Here is a 26,121-nt window from a genome sequence, read left to right on the forward strand (position 1 = left end):
TTCACATCAAGGACTCCAACATTCTAAATCTGTCACACAAACATGCATATATAGCATTTGAAGTCTTAATCATCAAATTTTGAATTTTGAATTTTGAATTTTCATTTGAAGATGACTCTTTGTATCCAAGACACCCAACAAAAAAATTAAATAATTTTTATTTTTTTTCCTTTCTTATGCTTTTGAATTGTTTCTTCCAGATGGTAATTTATTCTTTTTCTGCCTAAATCTTGAATTGCAATCCACGTTTCTTTCTTTGATCGAAAAGAAGAAGATAGATTCCACGTTTCCACTAACCCTCACCTTCCTAGATGTCAACTAATTACGACATATTTACCACTAATTGACGCTTAATAATGTGTTAGAAATTGGTAGGACCCATCTTGTGATACGTGTGGTTTATAGTTTTTTGATATAAAAAACATTGCGGCTAAAAAATAAAAAATATATATGTTTAAATTAATATTTAAATTTCATATTCATTATATCATTTTTAAAAGTAATTAAATAAAATAATTGAACTTATTATGTGATTTACAATTTTATGCCAAAAGAATAATATGATAATTAAAAATTAAAATGATAAAATGTTTGTAACAAGAGAAATGATAGTAAATGCTTAAAATAATACCCCTAAGCTTCATATTTATTTCATTCTGTTAAAAAGCGGAATACTGAATCAAATGCGTTTTCAACATCTAGCGTTCTCATCACCTTACAAATATTAAAACCAGCAACAACAAGACAAACGATCTTCTCAGGAGCCATCAGTGTCTAAAACTCGAGCCACAAACCCCCCCCTTCCCCCTTGTCTTTGCCAATCACCACACAAAAATGTTGGCTTTGCCATGGAAAAAAAAAAATCAACCACCTTGATCTATGACAGTTAAGAGAGAGAGAAAGAGAGAGAATCAACAAAATTAGATATTACATAAACTTTGTATAATCCACTGCATGGCCCTTCACATGATCTTTCCAAGGAACCAATTACCATCCCACACAGTTGCATCGGAGAATACATAGAACAAGTTACACGGAAAGGGCTGCCAATGGAAAATCCAAAAATCAATCCCACCACCACCCTAATAGCAGCCATTTTGCATACATTTCCCATCATTATAAAAGGTAGGAAAAAAAAGGAAAAATCAAAAAGCTCATGGCAACAACAGTTCATGAAGGCAATTTAGCCGGGGATTGAGGTTGCCAAAGGAGTTACCAGAACAGCAGTGTTTCCAGTTATTGGCTGGAGACTGGCTGCATTTTCTAGTCGCCCCCATGCTTCCTTCCGTTTCTCAGCTAATATGCTTAGCTTTGCCTCTTCCTCCTTAAAGTGAGTATGGCAAGAAATGAACAGTCCATCATCCATCTCCATGAACAACTTTCTGACATTTAAAGTTAAGTTGACCACCGACTGATTCCAATGGTTCTGGGCATTCTTTTCCAAGGCTGGAAGTATGATGGGCAAAATCACATGCCGGTTATGTGCAATTAAATTAACAATTTGATCGTTGTTCCAAAAGAAAAGTGCCCTTTCAGCCACCTGAAACAAGTAGATTAATTAGATTTAAACTTATAACCATCTTTTCCACATCTCAGATTAATTAGAGCAATCAAGTGAGTATAAAAATCATATGAGAGAAAATGGAGGCCAAGGAAAAGCATTTCTTAAACTAAGAAAAAGAAAAAAAGAAAAAAAGAAAGAAAGGAAAAAAGAGGCACACATATTCCCCAACTAAACCAACATTTAAACACTGGACCTGGGAAGGCATTTAGTCCACTGAAGAATCCTCCAAGGTGAGGGCAGCCTTTCTTTGCAGTAAATTTATACTCCTATTACAAATGAAGGAATTTACAGTAGCCACTTAACTAAAACAAAGACATGTTGGCACTTAACTTCTTTTAAGTCAATATAAGCAGCAAGTAAACAAAAAAGGACCGAAAAAGATGAAAGGTATCAACACCTTACAACCATAGAGTATAGTTCAAAGTTAAGTTTAAGCAAGGAAAGAAATTTGCAATTCATGGCTGAAACTGAATGCCTTTGGTCAGAGAAGAAGATACTAGCAAGCTTGTTGTCATTAACGCCAACTAGAAGGCTACCAAACACCAAATAGATAGTCAATAAACAACTTCTAGTCAATTACTGTCTGGTTGGTTGCATTAGATAGACAACTCTATTGTTGTAAAATAAAGATGACTAACTCATAGATTCTGAAATACAATGTTTACTATGGGTTATATTTCAGAATTAATAGCCGAAAAGCCATGAAGCAGGGACACTTCTAAACCCCTCACGTATCCATGTGCAACACTTTGACACTTGTGACATGCTGACATACATGCGAAACTTGGCCGGATATGACAAAAAAGAAGAAGAAAAAAAAGAAAAAAGATAATTCTCTTGTGGATAATGACACCATATTATGTCTATCATCAATTTTTTTTTCCACAAGGGTAAGTATCTTTTGAAAATCAACCCAATATCTACCATATATTTTTAAGTGATGATTATAGTATATAAAAATATAATTTTTTATTGTCGTATCCTGTTGTATCAGTGTCTTCATTTTTAGAAATTGCCGTGTCACCATGTCCGTATTGTGTCATACCTGTATCACGTGTCCGGGTCCGTGTCCGTACTTCATAGCTAAAAAGTTTAACCAGCAGAACCACAACATTCCCAAACTCATTATAAGACATCAAGAAGTTCCCCACATACTGTGGCTGGGCCCCAAGTTGACCCCGAGTAAGGTTTACTTTAGATCAAATATAGAGATGCACATAAGCTCTTTCTTATTTAACCCAACCATGAGGTACCCACCCCCAGTTTAGGCATTATATAAGTCATCAAATCAGGGCCTACCCCCAAGTTGTCCAGAGTTATGCTCACTTCTGGTCAAACATGATGATGTAGGCTATCTTAGCGTCAGTTCCCTTCTGACAGAGCAAAAATTTCCCCCCGGCCATAAGCCCTGGCATTAAATTATAGAAATGGATGGGGAAAGACCAACAGGAGAAGAAGTTGAAATGCACCCCAAGCAAGCAGTAAATGCAACCAAAGTTCACATGAATAAAATATCACGAGAAACATTTCATACAACTCAAAGGCAAGTCTAGCCATTACATTTCTTAACATGTTAATAGATACATCTTTTAATGCAGTACGTTAGAAAGTTTGAAAGAGAAAAAGTGAAATAGATGGTGCAGAGAATGATTTTTAAAATTTGTTCAGAAAATTAATCCAAGTCAATTCACCACCTTGGAGAAAATGAAGATAAGGACATACTAGTATAAGATCAATAATTGAAGAAAATTGCACCATCTAATGTGCATAAATAAGATGAAAGAGAATATATCTTGGTATACAGAAAAATACCTGGAAGTGGAAACTGTTAACGCAACAGCGAATCCTCCAGAACAATGGGACCATAACCTTTTGGAATTCCATCATGTTAATTGCTTCCAAAATCTCTTCCAACTCACCAAGAAACATCACCTCCTTCTGGCTGTTTGTTATGGGCCAGTACTTCAACAAACCCCTTATCACTGAACTGGACAACTTTGGCTCCTTTTCAATGAACTGAGTAACACAATAACACAGTTGTTGAAAGTAAACCCCCAAAGTTTTTGGCTTGTGCAGAGGAATCAAAACCCTCCACAAGAAGATCTTATGCTCCTCCTTCAAAGGCAGAGCAAATCCGCTGATTATACTCCCAAAAATCTCCAACAACTCCGCGATTCCATTATGTCTCTCCATCTCAAAAACAAACCGATAGAATATATTGCTTATAGCCTTCCGAATAAATGGCCTATGAACCATAAACTTCCCATACACCCTATGCAGTATAGTCTTCAAACACTCCCTTTCCCTCGGATCCTCAGAATCAGACAAGTCAAGCAATCTCAAAATAAAGGAATGATCTATATACTTTTTAGCTACTTTCGCATCGAGACTCGAAGAAGTGATAAACTTAAGCAGCAAATCATAAACAATTTGCAAATGTGGCCAAGCTGCATCGAACATCGGCTCATCATCATCATTTTCACAACCATTACTTACACTAGACTGATAATTAGGCGGGAAAACTCTAAACAAATTCACAGCACACATCCTACACATAGCTAACATCGCAGGTTCGCTAAATCTAACAGACCCAGAAGCCACAAAATCCAACAACTCAAGCAAGGTTTGCTTTTTAACATCTTTTTCAATTGAATTTTTAGTTGGGTCACTGAAATCGAAAGTTACACAACAAAGGCTAACTTTACTCACAAAAAGGTTCATCTTTTCTGAATTCGGGACGTCTTTGAAGGGCAACAAAGGTTCAATTCCCGCCACAACGCTCGCCGGAAAAACGGCTGAGGATGTCCGTTTTGTAGCGCAGGGGCGGGCAGAGCCCGAGTTCAAACTGTTGGATCCGTGAATTTGTGACCCGGCTGTCGTGCATGAGTTTGACCGAGCTAGCTCAGGAAAGTCCGATTTCCCGGATTTTCGTGGGAGTTTACTGAGGAATTGCCTTAACATTGTAGAATTTTAGAGGGATAAAATTCAAAAACAATAGGAGAATTTAAATTGAGGACCAGAGGAGTCTTAAATTCAAAACAGCCACATTGTCCAGGAACCGATTTGATAAATCAATCAAACATTGTTAGAAGGAAAGAAGGAAACTCTAACCCTAGATTTTGTTGATAGATCTGGGGGAGAAAGAAACGCGCTTAGATCGAAAAGCAAAGCAGCGAAACGGATTCTCCAAGAATCGTGAAAAGGAGAAACATTTTTCAATCGCCAACATTTCGCTCCCAAATTTTTAAAAAAAAAAAAAAAAGAAACAAATTTCACAAATATCAATCCAAAAAAAAAAAAGCAAAAAGGAGATGAGGAAAAGAAAGATAAATAATTTTAGATGATGAATCTGAATCTCATTATTCCGAGAGAAGAGAGAGAATTGATTACAAAGTTATATACGAACCTTTGGAACTGAAAGATCCACCCAGAGAGATTTCTAGAGAGTGAGAGTGGTAAACGGTATGTTTGGAGAGAAAGAAAGATAAAGAGAAGGAGAAAGAGATAGAGAAAAGAAATTGTGGTTAAAGCGAGAGCGAGAAAGCTTCTTCTTCTTGTTGTTTTATTTGTTTTTATGGTGGAGAGCCATCTAACTATCAAGGTCGAGTTTCTTTGGAGTCTTTATTGTTGTTGTTGAAGAAAAAGAAAGGAAAGAAATTTTATTTTTCTCGGTTGATGCGAAAACTGTGGGATTTTCTGGGAAAATGCAGGCATGCGCTTTTTTTAAAATATAAAAGAAAGCACAATTATTTTCCTTCTTTTTTTCATGCATGCTCTGGTTGGTGTACGTTCATACGGACGTGACACGTGTTTTCAACCGTTGGATTATGATTGGTTCGATTTGATGACGTTGGTAACATTGCTTAGGCCCACAAACCCAACTTTGATTGAGATTAGAAGTGTACAAGGGTCGGCGAACCAGACCTACCAAGTTTAAAAGTTTGGTCGAAATTTAGATGTATTTGGATATAAATTGTAAATTGGTTAAATGGGTTTAGATTTGAATTTAAGGTTTATTTAAAATTAGATTTAATTTTGAGTATGATATTTAAAACCAGAGTCCTTCCAACTAGAATAATTATTATATATTTTTTATATTTATAATTATATTACACAAAAATAAATAAATAAATTAAATAATATATATTATACATTAATATCATATGTATATATATAACAAATTTATTTAAACATCAAATTAAATTAATAAATTATTTTTTAGATTTTATTTTATCATAATTAATTTTTATTATAAATTTTATTTTTATTTTTATTTAAAGAATAAAATAAAATATGGATGGATTTTAATAGTTTATTTTAAAAATGAGTTGGACTTAAAAAAAAAAGTGACGCTCATATTTCAAATTGGATTGAGATTAAGCAAACATTATTATATTCCTAATATCTTGTTTGAAAAGATCTAATTGACATTAACTTGAATTATTTTTACTTTTTAATTAAACAAATTATATATTTTTATTAAGAGATTTTATTAACAAATTGATAATAAAATTTTATTTTCATAAACAAAATTAAGATAATAATAATTTTTTAAAATTGATTTTTTAAAAATATATTAAGAGACATATATCACATCTTAATTTTAATTATAAAATTAAAAATTTCATTACTAATATATTAAATAATTTTTTGTTAATATATTAATAACTAATATCTATGAGAGATTTGTTTATATAAAATTAAATTTAACATTTTTTATCATTGAATGAAAATTAGATTTATATTTGTGTAAAAAAATGATGACTAAAATTATTAAAATTTTACTTTAATTTTATATTTATGAGCTAATTGCCTTGTTTTTTTTTTCTTGATTGTTTCTTTTCTATCCTTTCCGACACCAATTCTTCCTAATCACTTTTTTCCAACAATTTAAATATGAAATTTTTTTATAATGAAATGAGATATATTGGTTGAAATTACAATAATAGATTTATAATGAAATAATTTTCAATAAAAAAAATTAATAAACAAGCCAAATTAACGGTTAACAAATTAATATATAATTAGAAGAAACTCACACTTACACTAATCCATGGAACGAATTTTCCATCAAGCCCATGACCTTGATTTGATTGGCGGCGGTTTCAGACAGGGATTTTCAAGCTTGAATCTGACTTAAAATATTATTTATTATTTAAAAATAATTTAATTTAATTTAATTTTTATTATTATTATTTTTATCTATTATCCTTTTTTTTTTTATAAATTTTTGCATGCTATTTTTTCCTCTTTTCTTTCCTATGTTGCCTTTCCTCCTTTTTTATTCCTTTTCTTCTTTTGTTCTTTCTTATTTCTTTTATGATCTTTTAATTTTGAATACAACTTTTGATGATTTGTTTGTTATAAAATTTAAATAATAATAGTTTTTTTTTTAGTTTTTAGTCAAAAATTTCAGCATTTCACTATGAGATTTTTTTGCTTTTTTAACTTATTTTTAAATAGAATTTATTTAATTAATTATTTTTTATTTTTTATTTTAGTGACAAAACTAGCCATTAGACGTGATTTTTAAAGGCAATTATTTAATTAGATTTGAGGTAATTTTAAATATTAGGTGCTTTTTTAACTTAATTTATTTATTTTTTTGTTCTTAATAGTTCTTTATTCTAGTGTATTTCTATTGCTAATTTATAAACGTTATTGTTGCTTCCATTTAACAACTAATTGAAGATAGAAACAATGTACTATTCTGTTGGAACTATTGTCATTTCTGATTTGTCGCCACCAACTATGTCTTTTTTTTTCATCAGGGAGTCAACCTCATAGTCATCTCAGTCTATGTAGTTATGCCAATCAAATAGTAAATTTAAAATATAATCTTGACAAACTAATTTACCTTTTTCACGTTTGTTTTTTATTGTCTTAATAGCATCAAAGTCTTTAGGAGTTAGGTTTTGGAATTAATTGCAAATATAGATCAAATATATAAAATATCTTCTATGCAATTTACAAGAAAACTATTTTGTCCTTTCATTTAGTGTAGTTCAATCCATTGAAATGATCAAGTTTAATTACATCTTGATTCTAAAATAAGCATTAATGATTGATTCCAAATCATTAATAATAGGTGTGATAGTAGATGAAGTAGTATCCATAATAATTACTTTTAAATTGTTAGAAAATTTTGAGAAAATAAAATTAATAAGAAAAAAAATATGACTTTGAGGTATGAAGAATATTATCTTAAAAGTAATTATACATGTAGAATACAATAAAATCATAAAACTCTCTAATCAAAAATAATGAAATTGATCAAGTAGAAATATTTATTTATAATAAACAAACAACTCCAAAATTGTTATTCAAGAACTCATGACAATCCATATAGTCATGTTTTCTTATTTAAACAAACTTAATCAAACAATCATAATCAAACAATCATGTTTTCCTGTTCAAACATGTTTATTCAGATAGTCACATTTTTTTTGTTCAAATATGCTTATTTAGAATAAAAATAATATTTTATTAATATTCTAAAATTAATAAAAAATAAATCTATCTTTTTAAACAAGTCTAAATGCCTAAGTGCCCAATTTTTTAACTTTTAAAATTATCTGACCCATTAGAAAAACTCCTAACAAGCCTAAGTGACTTGGTCTACTCTAATACTTAGACCAATTATTTAAATAACACAAGTAATCTCTTTTAAACTAAATACAACTTTCTATTCAATGTGGAATACGTCACATTTTAAACTATCAACAATCTCCTACTAGTTTGAAATATTCTTGTTTAATCTTTAATTTTTCACACAAATAAATATTATGAATATAAGAAAATATATTTCGATTTAAACCTTTAATTAGTAAATATATCATAAAATTCTAACAAAATTGATGGTGTCCGTAGATTAAATCTTAACTTTTATTGCTAAAATTGAAGATATAACACATATAGTATTTATTTAATATTATGTTAGAGGTTTATAATCGCTTTAGTATTATTATGACCATATGCTTATCTTTATTCATAAACATTTACAAGAAAGTTTTCTAATTTTCTTATTGAAGCAGCACCACTTCAATGTTTATATAAGTAGAGTTTCTTCTTTATGTCTCAATTACCATAGACATTTAATTTATATACTCCATTAAAAGTTTAATCTTAACCTCCATTTATGCAACGATTTACGCTAGTATTTCAAATATTTAAAATGGGTTGACTAGTATTTACAGATACATAATAATAACTTGTTGTTACTTATTAAACTTTGTAATTAGAGATTACTAATTCAAAGTTAGGTTCCTATTATTGACATCTAAAAGAATTTTAAACCCATTCCACTTATGATGTTTCTTACCAAATTTTTAGTAGCGTATCGATAAGAAGATCTATTAAGTTATTAGCGAATTTAACATATATTATGGTAATTACCCGACTTTTTTATCAATTCTCTGATATAGTCATGTCTTAAACCAATATGTCTAGATTTTTCATTATAAATGTCACTATAAGCTCTAAACATAATAACTTCACTATCATAATACAAGGAAATGACTGTCATTGATTGTAGCTACAACTCTATATCCATTAATAAATTTTTTAGTCATTTTGCTTCATTGTCTATTGTATCTAAAGCGATAAATTTAGATTCTATAATTGAATGTGAAATGCAAGTTCATTTCTTGGATGCCCAACTAATTGCACCATCTTTAAGAGCAAACATCCAACCTAAACTGGATTTATTGTCACTTATACTAGTGATCCAACTTGCATCCGAATATCTTTCCAAAATAGTTGGATACCCCAAATAAAATAAGCCAAAATCTTTAGCTCTTTTATGATAGTAAAGAATTCTTCCTATAACTTTCCAATGACTTATTCTAGGCTTACTTGTATATCTTGATAACTTACAAATAGCAAAAGTTATATCTGACCTAGTACAAGGCATAGCATACATAATACTTCCAATAACATTAGCATATTCAAGTTGTGTAGTTACATGACCTTGATTTTCTATTAACTTTATACTTGTATCATATGAAGTATTGGCTTCTTTTATATTAAGATACTTAAACTTATTAGGTAATTTCTCAATATAATGGTTTTGATTAAGTACGAAACATTTGTTATGTCTATTAACTTTTCCTAAAATGGTATCAACTTTATTTAAATATTTCATTTTGAAATTAAAAATAAGAAACATTTTGGTTTCATTTATGACAATCATATTACTACTAAAAATTAGCATATCATCCACACAGAGACATATTATAACTCTATATTCTTTAGTAAATTTTGAGTAAATACATTTATTCGCTCATTATTTTTAAAACTATTGGCTAATATGATTGAATCAAACTTTTCATGCCATTGTTTAGGAGCTTGCTTTAGCCCATAAAGTGACTTAATTAATTTACAAACTTTATTTTCATTACTTGGAATAATAAAACTTTCTGGTTGTTCCATGTATACTTCTTCCTTTAAGTCACCATTTAAAAAAATTCTTTTAACATCCATTTAAGGCATATATAATTTAAATGGAAAGCAAAGCTATAAGAACTCTAATGGATATTATTCTAGCTACTAGAGCATATATATCAAAATAATCTATGCCTTCATTTTCTTTAAAACCTTTTACAGCTAATCTTGCATTAAAGGTTTATATAAAACTATCTGTATTATATTTTCTCTTAAACATCAATTTACATCCTATAGGTTTAAAACCTGGAGATAAATCTACCAAGACCCATGTATTATTGGACATAATTAAATTTATTTCATCATTAATAGTTTTTTTCCAAAAAGTAACATCTTTTGAAGTCATAGCTTCATTAAATATTTTAGGGTATTTTTCTACTTTTAATAGAATTGATGTTTCATTAAGCACTTTGATTCTATTTTCTTCTACTAAGAAGACAATAGAATCTGGAGAAACAAAATCAAAATGCAAAAAGTTCTCTTTTCTAGTTCTTTGCCTTCTTCTAAGTTCAACAGAAATATTACATTTTGTTCTTTTATTTGCAATCATAGGAATCATTTCAATTTGTTTCTTCATATCAATTTCAATATCATATATAAACTTTCTTTTAAAAAATTCTACATGAATAGATTCCACAATAACATTAGAATTTAAATCAAGAAGTCTGTATGCTTTTGAATTTTGTGCATAACCAACAAAATGCTTTTAATGCCTTTAGGTTCTAATTTTGATTTATAAGGATTAAATATTTTATAAAAGACAATTAACCCCTACACTTTAAAATAATCTAAATATGGTTATCTACCATAATTCTAAAGTTCATATGGTGTCTTCAAGAATTTCTTCTTCAAGAATTTCTTTAAAAGAATTCTTTATGTATATAACATGCTGTTAAAAGTGCTTTTCCCTAAAGATTTAGAGGTACTTTAGCATTTAACAGCATACTATTACTATATCAACTAAGATTTTTTTTTGTTAAACCATTTGTTAAAGTGTATAAAAGGGCTATCTTTTGATGAATAATTCCATTATCTTCTCAAAAAAAAGAAAATAAATTTAGAAAATATTCCTCACCCTTATCAATTTGAAGAATTTTGATTTTTTTTTGTTTTTGATTTTCAACAATTGATTTATATTCTTTAAATTTATTAAAAGCTTTGTCTTTTGTTCTCGTTAGATACATAAAAGTATAACAAAAATTATCATCTATAAATGTTATAAAATACATTTTTTCTTCCCTTGTTAATAAATCATTTAGCTCACAAATATCAGAATATACAAGTTCTAACAATTATGTATTTCTTTCAACTTTAGGAAAAGGTTTCTTATTTATTTTTGGTTTGACACAGCTTTCATATTTAATGTCATGATTTTTTTGGTATGTTATTTAAGCATGCTTAGACATATGATTCATATATTGATAATTTAAATGTCCTAATTTAACATGCCATGAAGAAGAAGAATGTTTAACAATATAAAAAAATATTATTTATTTCATTAATTCTTAGTTTAAACATAACATCATTGGAATATCCTTTTTCAATAAATATTTCATTTTTGGATACTATAACTTTATAGACTCTAGTACAATCTTAAAATATTTCTTACATAATAGATTTATAGATATAATGTTCTTTCTAATCTCAAGAATATGAAAAACATTAAGTAAAGTTAATTTCTATCATGAGATGAATTTCAATTAAGTCATTCCTTTTTCAATCACTTTGTTAGGAACATAATTTCCCATAAGGATGTTTTTTGGTCCCTTTCATTCTTCATAACTCTTGAATTGCTCTTTGTTGTTGTAAATATGAATTGTTGTACCAAAATCTAGCCACCAACCAGATAACTTATTTGTAGTAGCCATATGAATTTCAATGATCCTTCTAATTTGCATGTCGATCATCATTGCAATAAGTTCATTGTTTTCTTACTCAACTAGATTTGCCTTGTTTTCAAAGCTAGAACTAATCTTAAATTTATCAATCTTAATTGCAACATTTTTAAATATATAATTTTTAATAAAATATCATTTCTTTTCACAATGAACTAGATTCTAATTAAGTATAGTAGAAAATCTTAAAAAATCCTTAGGTGAGAGAATTTTTCTAAACATATCGTCAAAGAATTATAATATTTAAAATGATTCTCAATACGAAAAATTTTGTTTATTTTTCACAATTTTAAATATATAATTTTTAATAAAATATCATTTCTTTTCACAATGAACTAGATTCTAATTAAGTATAGTAGAAAATCTTAAAAAATCCTTAGGTGAGAGAATTTTTCTAAACATATCGTCAAAGAATTATAATATTTAAAATGATTCTCAATACGAAAAATTTTGTTTATTTTTCACCTCTAAATATAAACTTTTATATAATACAATAGCATCACAAATTAATTCATATGCACCATATTTTGCATATATCAATTATAAACAGTAATGAAAAATTTTGAGGATGGGACTCTAAAGAGTCAAAGTAGTGATTCATAATAATTCTTTAAGTGAGAAAAGACTTCTAAAAATTATCAAAGTATTAGAATATTTAGAAACTTTTTTCAATACAAGGTTTTTATTTTTTTTCTTTAATTTGAACAATTTTTTTAAAATGATAAAAATATAAATATTTATAAGAATATGTTTTTTTTTAGAAAATAAATTTATTTATAGATAATTATATTATTACATGATTTTTAAATATTAATATTTTTATAAAAGTAAATGAAAAATTATCTAAGGATGAGATCTTAAAGAAGTTTGAATAGTGATTCTTTAGGAATCTTTAAGTGAGAAAATTTATGTAAAATACAGTCAAAGTATTGGAGCATCTAGAATAATTTTCAACAAAAAAATTTTCTTTTTTTAATAGAATAAGAAATGTATTTTAAAATATTATTGGGATTAAATTATAGCTATTATATTACATGCATTATAAATATAGATTTTACAAATAGATATGAATTGTTGATGATAGGACTTTTGAGAATTTCGAGTAACGATTCTTAAAAAATTCATAAGTGAGATGATTTCTTTTAATATTATTAGAATATCAGAATATTTTTAAGGATTTTTCAATATGTAATGTTCTTATTTATTTTTCAAACATACTAAAATAATAAAAATATGTTTTTAAAGAAAATTAAGGAAATTAAATTTTAAATACCAAAATTAGACCCTTTTTTATCAAAATTGAAAGATAATACATAATTAATTTGTATTGTTTTTAATTAACACTGTGGGGGTGCTAATTCTTCTTTTACACGTAACCGACTCCCAAACCTAAACTGTTTTTACAGATCAAAAAAATTTTTTTTGATAAAATTTTAATTAACTTAAAATTTTTATTAAAAATGTATGTTTTAATAAGTAGTCAATCACACTTAACTATAAAAAAATTAGTGATTATTCTTTTTTGTTTTCAAATTTGTTTAATGACCAAAAAATCGTTATGATAATTATAATGCTCAATAGCCTTTAGTTGACAATTAGCTGGTTTTATTGTGCAGAATTAAGGCGTTAGTGGATTACTTCAAAATGGCTTTAGATTGCTTTTTCGCTGTTTGGTTTATGGTTGGCAATGTTTGGATCTTTGGTCTGCATTCGTGTACTAGTAAGGCTCTTAAGATGTATAGGTACCAGCCACTATCTATTGGCATGTTTGCTATTACTACACATTTGTACCTTTTCTGTGAGTTCATCCTTTTTTTTTTTTGTATTCATTTTACAGGTTATCTTTGGTTTTTCTTACATTTAGCTGTATTGGATATGCTATGCCTTTCATTCTATGTGCTATGATTTACTGTTGCCTTTGTATTATTTTTGTCCTTGGATTTAGAGAGGATTTATCACACACTAGATGAGCCATATCCGAGTCAATAGATGTTTTACCAACTTACATGTTCAAGGTGAAGAAAAGTAGAAATAATGATGGTCTAGGGAAATCAACTTAGGTGCTAGAGAGGGTGGGATTATGGCTGCAGGGGAAGAAAATGAACATGTTTTCTCTAGAGAAGATGCAATGAGTGTTTCTTTCGATTATTGTTTAGATAATTTATTGACATATCTCACAGTCCAGTTAATAAGTACGAATCTCTTTGCATATTTGAGTAGAAGCTCATAAGTCAATGTGTCATAATTAATAGCTTTATGTGCCATTTTATGGTTAATATGTTCATTTTCTTCTTATGTTATCAACTATTTGGAACCCACCACATTTTAGTATGGTTTATTTTATTCTTATGTGCCATTTTATGGTTAATATGTTCATTTTCTTCATATGTTATCAACTATTTGGAACCCATCACATTTTAGTGTGGTTTATTTTATTCTTATGTGCCATTTTAGTGTATTGTTCCTTTTTCTTTTTTTCCTCCAACTTTCAAGCCAAAAATCTCCTTCAAATTATGAAAACCCAAAATCATCTTTTTTAAGCTATTTTTTGTTGAGGTTTTTTATGTCTTTTGTGATTATTTTATTATTTAAAACAAACTATGGCTAAGTTTTTCTTATGTTGTTATGTTGTTTTTTTGCTAAGTAGGATGAGTCTCGATTGGATAAGTGAGGAGGTTGTTTGGTGGGGGTTTTGGTGGTGTTTGTGTTTCGGGTAAGCTATAGTAAAGGCAATGATTGATGATGATCAAAGGTGAAGGTTGGTGTAATGGAGATTTTTGGCAATAAAAGTAAATTATTGTTGGGTTAGCTGAATTTGATGAAATGAAGATTGGAAATTTTTTATTTGAGATTTTTTCTTTTAAATTTTTTAATTTCACTATTTAAATTTATTTTATTAAATTTTTTTCCTATTTAATATGTATCGTGCCACTTGATCTTTTTTGTTAAATTAGACAATTTCATTAACGAAAGGATTATATTGATACATGTTTAAATAATAGAAAGCTCAATTATAATTTTTTAAAGTTCAAGTGTTAAAATAAAATTTGATTCAAAATTTACGAATCATGAGTACTATTTACTCAAATAAAAAATATGTATAGTATTTGACACGTCAATATTGACATGAATGAACAATTTTCATAAATAAGTAATTTTGTATTTTATATATATTTTATATGAGATAAATAAAATGCAAATACATAAATTCAATAAAAATCTAAACAAAAAAAATGAATCAATTGCCAATAAAAAAAATCTGTGTGACGATGGATTTGGATTTGATAAATATCTTAATCTGACCCATTGAAGAACTTGGGTCAAGTCAATTCTTGATTCGATCCGATTTGCAGAACCGATACACGTGGGCTTAAAATCATGGTGGGCCCGAATAAAAGGACAGAATGGCCCACTTGTCAGTCCACTAATCCGCCCTAGGAAAATGCTAACGTTTTAACGCCTTTGACACGGGATAAGCACAAGACTCGTAAAAGACGTCGTACTCATTCGGTATCTTTAATCTTCTACTATTACTTTAGATTTTTTCTTTTCCTTTTTTAAATTAATTTAGGGTTCACAATTTCTCCGTAACCAATCAATCTCTTCAAAGCCTCCAATAAGCTTTCATCAAGCTTTACCCTCATCTCTTCTCTCTCTCAGTTCAGTTCTGCTCTGCTCCTCTCGATTCAGGTACGCTTCATACTTCAAAACCCTAGACCTTATTTTCAATCAACCTCTTTTCTGAAAATTTCTATGCTTTTTGAATTTAGGGTTTTAGATTTAAATCCGTTTCTTTGCAAGAAATGTTACTCTTTTCTTTTTTTTTCTTGTTTCTGTTTTGATGATTCTTGACTTTGCATGACTAGTTATTTATTTTTTTGGCTAAATATCGTTTTTAATTTGAAGGAAATGTTAATCAGTTGGTTCGATTTTGTGCTTTGAAAGCATGGCAATTGGTTATAATTTCTTTAGTATTATTATTACTTTCTTTTTCGTTTATTCGTCTTTCTGAATTTTGGACTTTTACAATAATCGATCGAGTATTTTCCTTAAGTTAAATATATATATGTATATATATTTATTCAGCGGTCTTTTCTTTCTTTCTTTTTTTTTTTTTTTTTTTTCTATTTTGAATAGTTTTAATGATTCCATATTGTGGAAAAGTTAAATCACTATTTCATATGTTCCTTAGTTTTGGAGCTTGTTTGCATGGTCATTCTTTTGTTTCATTGATGAAGTGAACATGCGAGCTTGAATTAATAGTATTACAATGGATTGATGATTTATTTACTAATTTACAACGCTGTGGTATTTGTATATGTGTTTTATGGTGCCGGTCTAGCATGTCAAACGATCTGGTATCTCAGCAATTATCAATACCTGGTAACCAAATGGCACCTATGGAACCCATTTCCAGCAAATTGGATGCACCAATGTCCATGGGATTGATGGGATTTGGGACCAATGAATCTTTACAGCAGCAGATACCTTCAAGTATGCCAATAGGACTGATGGGATATGTGTCTGCTGACCTTGGGTCGCAGTTATCCTCAGTGTCAAACCAGCAAGGTGGACATATCGAATCCCAAGCACATACTCAGCTATCACAGCAGTATTTAATGTCTAATAAGACTGTTGGAGAAATAAATCCCACCATGTTGGATAGCATGAGAGCACATCAATTACCAACTTTGAACAAGCGTAAGGCACCAATGGAACCAATTTCCCCTAATTCTCTTCCACAGAAGTTATCATTGCTGAACAAACGAGTGGCACATATGGAACACAGGCCTTGGTTGCAACCAATATTTGCACTTAGTAAAAGAACTGTTCAGGTGCAGTCTGTTTCTAACTCCCCAGGATCACAGCCTTCTCCAGCATTGAATAAGAAATCAGTTCCAAATAAATCTGCGCTGGCTTCTAGGAATCAGGCTGCACAGATGCGGCCATCACCAAAGTTTCAGACTGAGTCATTTGAATCTGTAAGGTCCAAGATGCGGGAATCTTTAGCTGGTGCCCTGGCCTTGGTTTCTCAGGAGCAAGGTGAAAATGCAATGGTGGAGAAGAACTCAAATGGTGAAGCTGTAAGTTCTCCTGGGAAGGCAGAAGAGGGTTCTCACTCTGTTGATTCTAATTCTGGTAATTCTGATGCTGTGCGCTCTATATCTGCTGCACCTCAGGGGATATTGCTTTCCAATCGTGATGGTGCTGCTGTTGAAAATAATAGTGATGCTAGACAAACTTTGCGATGTGATGAGCAGCAATTTCAATCGAGCAATCTTTTACCTGATGAGGATGTTCCATTTAGTGACAACATTTTTGCAAGAGATGAACTTTTGCAGGGAAATGGCCTTTCTTGGGTATTAGAACCTGAAGTAGATGTGGCAAAGAAAAAGGAAATTGAAACGGTTGGGAAACAAAACCCAAATAATGAAAAGGTGGGAAAAGATGATATGGAACAATCATTACAGTCTCCGCAAGAGTTGGCATATCAAATTGAAGCAGAACTCTTTAAATTATTTGGAGGTGTGAATAAAAAGTATAAGGAGAAGGGCAGGTCTCTATTGTTTAACTTAAAGGACCGTAATAACCCTGAACTTAGAGAAAGAGTGGTGTCTGGCAAAATTCCCCCAGAACGACTATGTTCTATGAGTGCTGAGGAGCTAGCTTCTAAAGAGCTTTCAGAGTGGCGACAAGCAAAAGCAGAAGAGCTAGCTCAAATGGTAGTTTTGCCGGATATAGAAGTTGATATTAGACGTCTAGTGAGGAAAACACATAAGGGTGAGTTTCAAGTGGAGGTTGAACAAACTGACGGTGCTTCAGTGGAAGTTTCTGCTGGAACTTCAATTACTCAGCGACCAAAAACTGAGGCAAAACAAGCTCCTACAGCTGTTAAAACTGGTGGAAAGAAAGATGAGTCAGATACTGCAGGTGAAAAGAGTAATCTAGAGGACCCAAATCTTACCATTACCATTTCTTCAGATGAGGGACCTGATCCAATGCAAGGGTTGATAGGAGAAGATGAATTGAAGGATGCTGATTTTCTTCCTCCTATTGTTTCCCTTGATGAGTTCATGCAATCTCTTGATTCAGAGCCACCATTTGAGAATTTACCTGGTGATGCTGGAAAAGCAGCACCGATTTTTGATGAGGATGACTCGGAAGCTGGGTCTGACTCAAAGTCTTCTGGTCGAGCTTCACAAGATCCTGTGGATACAATGCCTGATAAATCTGGAAGTATTGATGCAAGTAATCTGAAATCTGATTCAGATGTTAAGCCGAATGACATTCCTACAAAAACAGAAACTATAGTTTCTGTAGCCACTTTGAAGGGTGAACATGTCTGGGAAGGGATGCTACAGCTAAATATCACAGCCACGACCTCTGTCATTTGTACTTTTAAAAGGTATGTTTTACAAGTGGTATGTTATGCAAGGCTGCCATTCTTAGAATTTTTTTTTACTGAACATAATTTGTTGTTGATTTTTTTTGGTCCCCATCTGTTTGTCTCAGTTTGTCTATTATTTATCACAGTGCTCCTTTTATCTTATCTGTATATTAGTACATGTACAGGCATACGTTTATTTGTAATCATGTGCTTCGTTAACGAGCAGACAGGGCTTAAGCTTAAGTTGTTACTAACTTAACTTTGATGATGGTGGTTTTTTCCTCTGAATTTTTTAGAAATGAATTGGGGAAGGTTTTGGAGTTCTCAATATCATAAAACTTTATCTTATCTGTATATTATTACATGTACAGGCATATGTTTATTTATAATCTTGTTCTTTGTTAATGAGCAGACAGGGTTTAAATTTAAATTGTTATTAACTCAACTTTGATGAAGGTGGTTTTTTCCTCTGAATTTTTTAGAAATGAATTGGGGAAAGTTTTCGAGTTTGTAATATCATAAAACTATCTTAGTTTCTTAATGTTTAGCCCATAACTAGGGTGGATATGGTAGATTTTAAAGCTTATTTCTACTTTAGATGACCAAGTCAAGTATTTTAAGGACAGGACAATGTCAAAGAATAATTCTTCACGAAGCGAGGATTAGCTCTTTAGAGTGCCATATATGTTAGTAGCTTCGAGAAGCATATGAATAGGTAGATAAATGGCATGCTTTGAAGCATGGGTCTATAATTTGTGGTTTGGTTTAAGGTAAATCTGTAGATGGATCAAGGAACATCCTTTTGGATGCTATAAAAGTTTATAATATGTTATAGTGAAGAGGCACAATGCCTTTTAGGTTGAAGTTTAAAATGAATTGATGGAATATCCAGTTTCTTTTGGTTGACGTGATTACCTATTTGGCTATGGTCAGTTTTTTTTTTTTTTCAAATTTTTTATTTTGGATGGTTTGGTTCTGCATGAGATGCTGACTTTCTGAGTTTTCATTGAATTTTGATGTTCCATTGATTGAGGTTAATATCTTTATGTTAAGGTTTGTTGCGTATATTAAGGATCCAATTTTTCCTTCTGCAGTGGTGAAAAAACATCTACAAAGGATTGGCCTAGCTGTCTTGAAATCAAAGGCAGAGTCAGACTTGATGCGTTTGAGAAGTTCCTCCAAGAGCTACCTAAGTCTCGGAGTCGTACTGTTATGGTATCTCAAGTTCATTTAAATTGTAGTAAATTCCTGTACTGCCATATTGTGTCCAAAAAGAAGAAAAATGGGGGAACAAAAATAACTTTTTTTTATCCCAGTTGATATCTTCCGTTTATTTATATTTGCTGAGCATAGGGTCAATCTCGTTTATGGAATTTGGTAAGCTTTGGGTCGCTGCGAATTCAATAAGTTAAAAAAAAAAGACAAAAGAGACAGAACAAAAATAAGGTTGAACATCTGATCAGTCAATTTCCCTCTGGCTGGATTGAGTTGGAATGAAAATTTTGGAGGATTAATCTGATTGGCCGTTGCATGCAAAAATTTTGTTGTTTCTATGATTACTTATTGGGCGCAGAATAACTTGTAAGAAGCCATGCTCAAATACAATTGAAGTCTACATGAAAAGAATTCGGGAAATGAATGTGAAATGTTGCCAATATTTCCAGATTAATCTCCCAGTGGGAGAGATTAAGGAATCTCAAAGACGAGAAATGTTGTATAAACTCGAAACAAAATAATAATCTCTATATATTCGAGTACCCGGAGCGAAATACTCAAATCCAGTTGGAAAAACAATATTTCTTTTTTCTGTTTTTTGGTCTGTTTTTGTTCATTTTGGGGTTTGACTGATGTTATTCTTAATGTTTTGCAGGTGGTTCATTTTGTTTGCAAGGAGGGATCAACCGAGAGTGAGCGTGGGAGCCTGGTTGAGGTAAGAAACGTAGAAAAAAAAATGTTGGATAATTATTCCTGTTTAGTTGGCATCTGAGTGTTGACTTAGGTGCCCTTGTGTAGGCGGCTGATTCATATACTTTGGATGGGAGAGCGGGATTTGTTGAGCCTGCCTCCGGAGCTGAACTTTATCTTTGCGCACCGCATGCAAAAACACTTGGAATGCTCAGCAAGGTCCTCCCAAGGGACCAACTTGAGGCCCTTAATGCTATCGATAATGGTCTAATTGGTGTTGTTGTATGGAGAAGAGCTCAATTAATATCACCCAACTCAACTTCACACCATAAACACACCTCAAAAAGGCAACACTTCACTTCTAGGAGACAGCAAGAAAAGCATAGTACTAACATGAATACTGATTTCCCATCAAAGCCTACTTTTTCTCATGGTGGACCTCTCCATTCCGAACCTCCTGATGATGAGGAGGACGATGATGTGCCACCGGGATTTGGCCCTGCCACATCCCGGGATGAAGATGACTTACCTGAGTTTAATTTCTCTGGTGGCTCAAACCCATCGGGGCCACGACTCCCTGCTGGGTTCCAATCCCGGCGAGTAGGGATGGCCTCTTCTCATTTACACTCTCAAACATCACCTCGCCCTGTTGATCAAATGAGGGAGCTCATACAAAAGTATGGGCAACCAAATACTAGTGCAACCCTCGGGGTTCCAATGCAACAATGGAATGATGATGACGATGATGATATACCCGAATGGCAGCCTCAAACATCCCAAAAGCCGCAGCTGCAACACCCACCACCCCAAGTTAGTAGATTTCAACATCCAATGCATGCACCTCAGCAATTACCTCACCAGGCATTACAAACAATGCATGTTCAAGGTCAACAGAATGCTACTCAGTCATTGCAACAGGGAACTTGGAGGTGTCCTCCGCCTGGTTCCCAAGGCCAGCAATTTGTTAATGCAGCTCAATTATACGGGACAGCAGAAGGAACTGGGCATCCTGCCTGGCGAAAGCATGCTCCGAACAATAGAGGCTTTTAGTTCCATCTTTTGTAAATCCAGCGTTTATGTTGCTGTTTTGTTTAGTTTTCTTCTATCTTTTGTAACCTTTGATGAATCTTTTCATTTCGTAGCTTCTTCCTTTAATTGATGGTAGTTCTTGTTGAAGCAAACATGACAGTTTGTCTTCATCTACAATCATTTCCTCTATTCTCAAATTGCAACCATCAATATAAAAAAAAATATATCTTATTCTCAATTCTCGTGCACTTTTGATGCAATTCAAATAAGCAGAATTCGACGGATAACTTTTATAGCATTTCTTTAAAACTACTTTTTGCATGTTGATTTGGAAATATCTGGAACTGGGTTTGTCATAACTGGACCAACTGTATGTCTCAAGGCACTTTGACGGGCATCGCTATTCAATTCCGTTCCACCCTGTCCCAACAAAAAATATATATTTTTTTAAATTTCTAAGCCTGATTTGAGGTCTGTTGCATACCCACATGAACATGTCTTTTGACTTTTGATTCTTGGAGCTGAGGGGGAGGCAGTGGGATGAAGTTCTCTTGATCAAACATGTAATTGATCATAGTCCTTGTATAAATCCATATATTATCACTTGTAAAAGTTACAATTACAAACAAAAAGGAAAAATGATTATACATGTTGCAGATATAGACCTTGGATGGACAGACAAGTTACAAACCAAAGAATAAAGGACAACAATGAAAATTTCAACCCCCTACGTCTCAAGAATATAAGCAATAACACAACAAAAGATGGGAAGGAAAAGAATGAAAAAAAATAGCCAATATTAGGTTACAGGGGTTGGATTTTTTCCAAGATGCCGGTCTATTACTATATCAGAGACAGCTTTGGTGTTTGAGTTCTGCCTGAAAGTAATGGCTGCTGCAAACGAAATATTCCTACTTCAACCCCCTAGAGCACGTTTGAGTCCAGCTCGTTGCTCTGGTGTCAACCTTGTAGGGAACTTCACCTCAAATTTGATCCTAAGATCACCCCTATTACCAGGCTCCTTTGCTATTGGCATTCCTTCTCCAGCAACAACAAGCTCATAACCCGGATTGATAATATCAGTTACAGGAAATGACAAATTGCGGCCATCAAGACTAATGAGACTGATTGTTGTGCCCCCAAGTGCCTCTGCTAGTGATACCCTTTGGTTAACAACAAGGTCGTTGCCGTCTCTTTTGTAAAATCCATGGGGTTTCTCATCAATTACAAATACAAGGTCTGCAGGAAGCTGATTTGGCTGCTCATTTCCTTTATCCAGGAAAGTAATCTTCGTTCCTTTCTTCCACCCTGGCTTGACATCAATGGTTAATATTTCTGATTCTTGTACTTGCCGCCTGTAAGGTTTCAAATTATTATTCAATCAGCAAGATTAAAGATAACAATTCTAGCTTTAGATAGATGTAAAGCAACCAAAAGTTATGTCATTATCAAAATAATGTAAATACAACCAGTTGAGTAAGGCCAGAATATCTCAATCAAATTAATAGATTGCAGCATGAAAATGAAATACATGCATGAAAAACAAAATGCCATAAAGCATTAAATAATTAAATTCGTCAGCCAACATGTGTTTTGAAATGTTTTTTCTTTCTTTTTCCCTCCTATTTCCATAAAAATGCATGCTTTGACTGTCAACCTGCAGGAACTAAAAGGTATATAGAAAGCTTCCATCTTTGACGAAAGCTTCAACTAATGTAATAAAGAATTTCGTTAGTTCATTCCTTGGAAAACAAAATTATATTTCTGAGCTTATTGAAATAAAATTCAGTCAAGAAAATGCAATATCGCATCATGCATAAGATTGCTCAAAACTTGAGAAGCATTAATGATGGCATAAGGTGTTTCTCGATTAAACTGTAGGCATTTATGGAAAGTCAAATTCAGAAAGCAATAGCTCATGATAGGAGATTTAACAAAAGAAAGGAATTGAACAGCAAAAGCATAGTTCTGAGATGAAGGAATTGAACAGCAAAAGTATGGTTCTGAGATGAATATTCATACCCAGCTGCATTGACAACAGTTCTAGAGATCTTCATCTTCCTTGTTGATCCAGTGTACAGCTCCTCTAGGCTGCAAGGCAATTTGCTCTCAACTGGGGGAGGTTTCCTGGGCACAGTCCCCTCACTGGAAGTTCGAAAAATATTGTCGGTTGAACCAAATCCTCCAAACATCCCTCCATCAGACTGGAATCTTGAAGACCTACCAGGTCCTGATGACCCAAATCCAAAAGGACTACTTCCAAAGAACTCTGCAAAGATATCTTCTGCATTCCTAGGATTGAACCCATGTGGCCCACCAGTGCCATTTCCAAATGGTCTGCTGTTGCCTGGTGGTGGCATGTCTTTCAACCCTTCTTCACCGTACTGATCATAAATTGCTCTTTTTTGAGGGTCACTCAAGACCTGGATCACAAAATTAACTTAATTCCCCGTGGACATCTTCATTTTTTTCCATTTAAAAGTGAATCCCAGTATGAAAACGTAGACACCATGATCAAGAATAATAATTTAGAGCAACATAAAGTAGAAAAAGAGACTACTCTAATTCTGTTAGGGTGCAAATTAAATTTAGGAAAAGCAGTTATAATTAAATTTTGGAATGTTGAATATTTAATAACTAGAAATTCCGGGAACTGATGGATACCAGCTCCTACCTCTCTCAGTGCTACCTATGCTATAGTGATGCATGACAAGCTGGGATTTGAACCCATTGGGTACCATCTAGGCACATGTTAGGCCACATCAGTCTTCAAAATAAAAATGAAATTGAGATTACGGTAAGCACAACCTGTTCTAGGGCTAAGCACTTTTTTCTTGGTGGTAACCAGCCCCTGTAATATGCATTAAAGTCCTGGTTTGAAGCCAGACCCCTAACTTCCACTATATATATAAATATATATAATTTTTTTTTTTTTTTGAAAAGCAAGAAGAACTTTCATTGATGAAAGGATAAGTACACAAGATCATCCATTCCAAATACATAACCCAAGCTAATAAGTCGCAAAAACTACAGAGTCTGCCACCAATAAGAAACCATCTATTCGAATTTGAAGCTTCAATGAGGCCAAATATTGAACATGTTGGGGGCATTGGTTAGAAAAAAATCCATCACTTCCCCAGAGAAAAGAATCAACCCCACAACAGAAATCACACAACAGCAATACATCAATAACCATATAATGAATCTCAACAATGAAGAAAGACCAAGTATCATGCACCGGTTAATCAAAAAGCACCATCAATGGCAACAAGTTCTCATAATAAAAATAAATTTGCTAGCACCAACAAAAACCACCAATCTCTTGATCCAAATCACAACCCCCACTCTATTAATTTCCAATGATTAAAATAAAACGTATTCTTGTTTTATTCTAATGTGACTAACTAATCAGATTATTAAGATACTAAGGAAATCAACAATAGTTTAGAAGCTAAAACAGGTTTAGAAAGTAATCTCAAGCACATAATCACATAACCAATTCCTCATAAATCCTAATTAATCTATAATAGGACAATCAGATTATATAACTTGAAAAGAAAAAATTGTAGTAGCTGAAAATCATAGAAAGGATGGGATTAGAATAAACTTATCATAGAACATTCACAGAAACAGAGCCTTAAAAAGCTATCATAAAGCTTATAAAGTTGGAGAGACTACATTAAGCTAGAAGATGAGCAACACAGAAGAAAGCAAAAAAGACACCGTGTTTGAGAACGATATACAAAAGGGTAAGAAAATCTTTACAAAATCAATATTAAATTCTAACGAACTTATAAAGTTGTAATAATTGATCCAAGGTCACCGGAGTAGTCTAACATAACTCAGGTCTAAAGAAAAAATTAAACGCATTAATCTGCCCCAATTAGCATAATAATATCTTTGCTGGCCTGAATACAACATACTACAATTTGCAATCTTGAAAGAGCTTAAAAGCCTAACATCATTTGGTTTCTGCAAATGCATTAAATTCCTATTCTTCTATTACCAATCATTGATTTCTTATTATAAGCTCTAATTCCCTTGATTACCAAGAAAAGCTATAGCAATAAAGTTTACATGTAAACTACAATATTCGAATATTGAAGCTGTTCTGGATAACTTCATCTAACTTTTTTCTTCTGTTAGAGCTTCCTATAGTTTCCAAAAAAAAAAAAAACCATTAAGTTCTTCATGCCTTCCCCATTCATTCTAACACCCTCTTCTTTGCTAAACAAGAGTCAAGATTATGTGTTTCTTTCCAGGCAAATACCATAATCAAACCTCTATAAAGAAAAAAAAAGTATAAATTCCATTCTTTTCTTTTTCTTGAATTGACAATTAAAGAGATAAGAAAGAAATGATGGGATGGAAAAACCTACCTCATATGCCTCAGAGATCTGCTTGAATTTGGCTTCGGCTTCTTTTTTATTGTTCGGGTTCTTGTCAGGATGCCATTTCATTGCCAATCTCCTGTACGATTTTTTGAGATCATCATCTGTTGCATTGTTGTTCACCTTCAATATATTATAATAATCCACCCCCATTTTTCTTTATTCTCTTTATGATTAGATCCAAATCCTATAAACCATCAAAATTTCAACAATTTGACTGAAAACCCAGATCATAAAAACACGAACTTTTCCTTAAATCTCTCTCTCTCTCTCTCTCTCTCTATATATATATATATATATATATATATCAAAATTCTGCAGAACAAGATCTATAAATTTCAAGATAACTGTTCTAACTTTGGAACATGAAAAATGGAGACTTTTCCAGCAGACAACATTAACATTGTCTAAAGAAGTTGATAAGACATGCTGGACAGATTCAAAATTTCATGTTATTCAACAACAAAAGACAAAAAAGAAAAAGTAAAAAAGAAAGAATGTGAAAGG

At 31.8% G+C, this 26,121-nt stretch overlaps 3 protein-coding genes across 3 annotated transcripts; 1 reads left to right on the forward strand and 2 right to left on the reverse strand.

Annotated features, from left to right (window-relative positions):
• Positions 1–908: 908 nt before the first annotated feature.
• Positions 909–5,307, reverse strand: LOC111298988 (serine/threonine protein phosphatase 2A 57 kDa regulatory subunit B' kappa isoform-like). The gene is made up of 2 exons (XM_022893808.2): positions 3,377–5,307; positions 909–1,540 (listed from the first exon to the last, which is right to left on the reverse strand). Exons 1-2 carry the CDS (start codon positions 4,523–4,525, stop codon positions 1,184–1,186), a joined length of 1,506 nt encoding a protein of 501 aa, XP_022749543.1. The 5' UTR covers positions 4,526–5,307; the 3' UTR covers positions 909–1,183.
• Positions 5,308–15,488: 10,181 nt separating this feature from the next.
• LOC111298989 (uncharacterized) lies at positions 15,489–21,461 on the forward strand. The gene is made up of 5 exons (XM_022893809.2): positions 15,489–15,591; positions 16,244–18,307; positions 19,384–19,504; positions 20,160–20,219; positions 20,303–21,461. The coding sequence occupies exons 2-5, from the start codon at positions 16,245–16,247 to the stop codon at positions 21,242–21,244; spliced, it is 3,186 nt and encodes a 1,061-aa protein (XP_022749544.2). The 5' UTR covers positions 15,489–15,591; position 16,244; the 3' UTR covers positions 21,245–21,461.
• Positions 21,462–21,790: 329 nt separating this feature from the next.
• Positions 21,791–25,893, reverse strand: LOC149513621 (uncharacterized). The gene is made up of 3 exons (XM_089747021.1): positions 25,603–25,893; positions 23,246–23,646; positions 21,791–22,578 (listed from the first exon to the last, which is right to left on the reverse strand). Exons 1-3 carry the CDS (start codon positions 25,765–25,767, stop codon positions 22,140–22,142), a joined length of 1,005 nt encoding a protein of 334 aa, XP_089603147.1. The 5' UTR covers positions 25,768–25,893; the 3' UTR covers positions 21,791–22,139.
• Positions 25,894–26,121: the final 228 nt, after the last annotated feature.

The sequence above is a fragment of the Durio zibethinus genome, chromosome 18, assembly GCF_047325235.1.
Source record: "Durio zibethinus cultivar Kanyao isolate XHJ-2024 chromosome 18, ASM4732523v1, whole genome shotgun sequence".
Taxonomy (NCBI): Eukaryota; Viridiplantae; Streptophyta; class Magnoliopsida; order Malvales; family Malvaceae; genus Durio; species Durio zibethinus.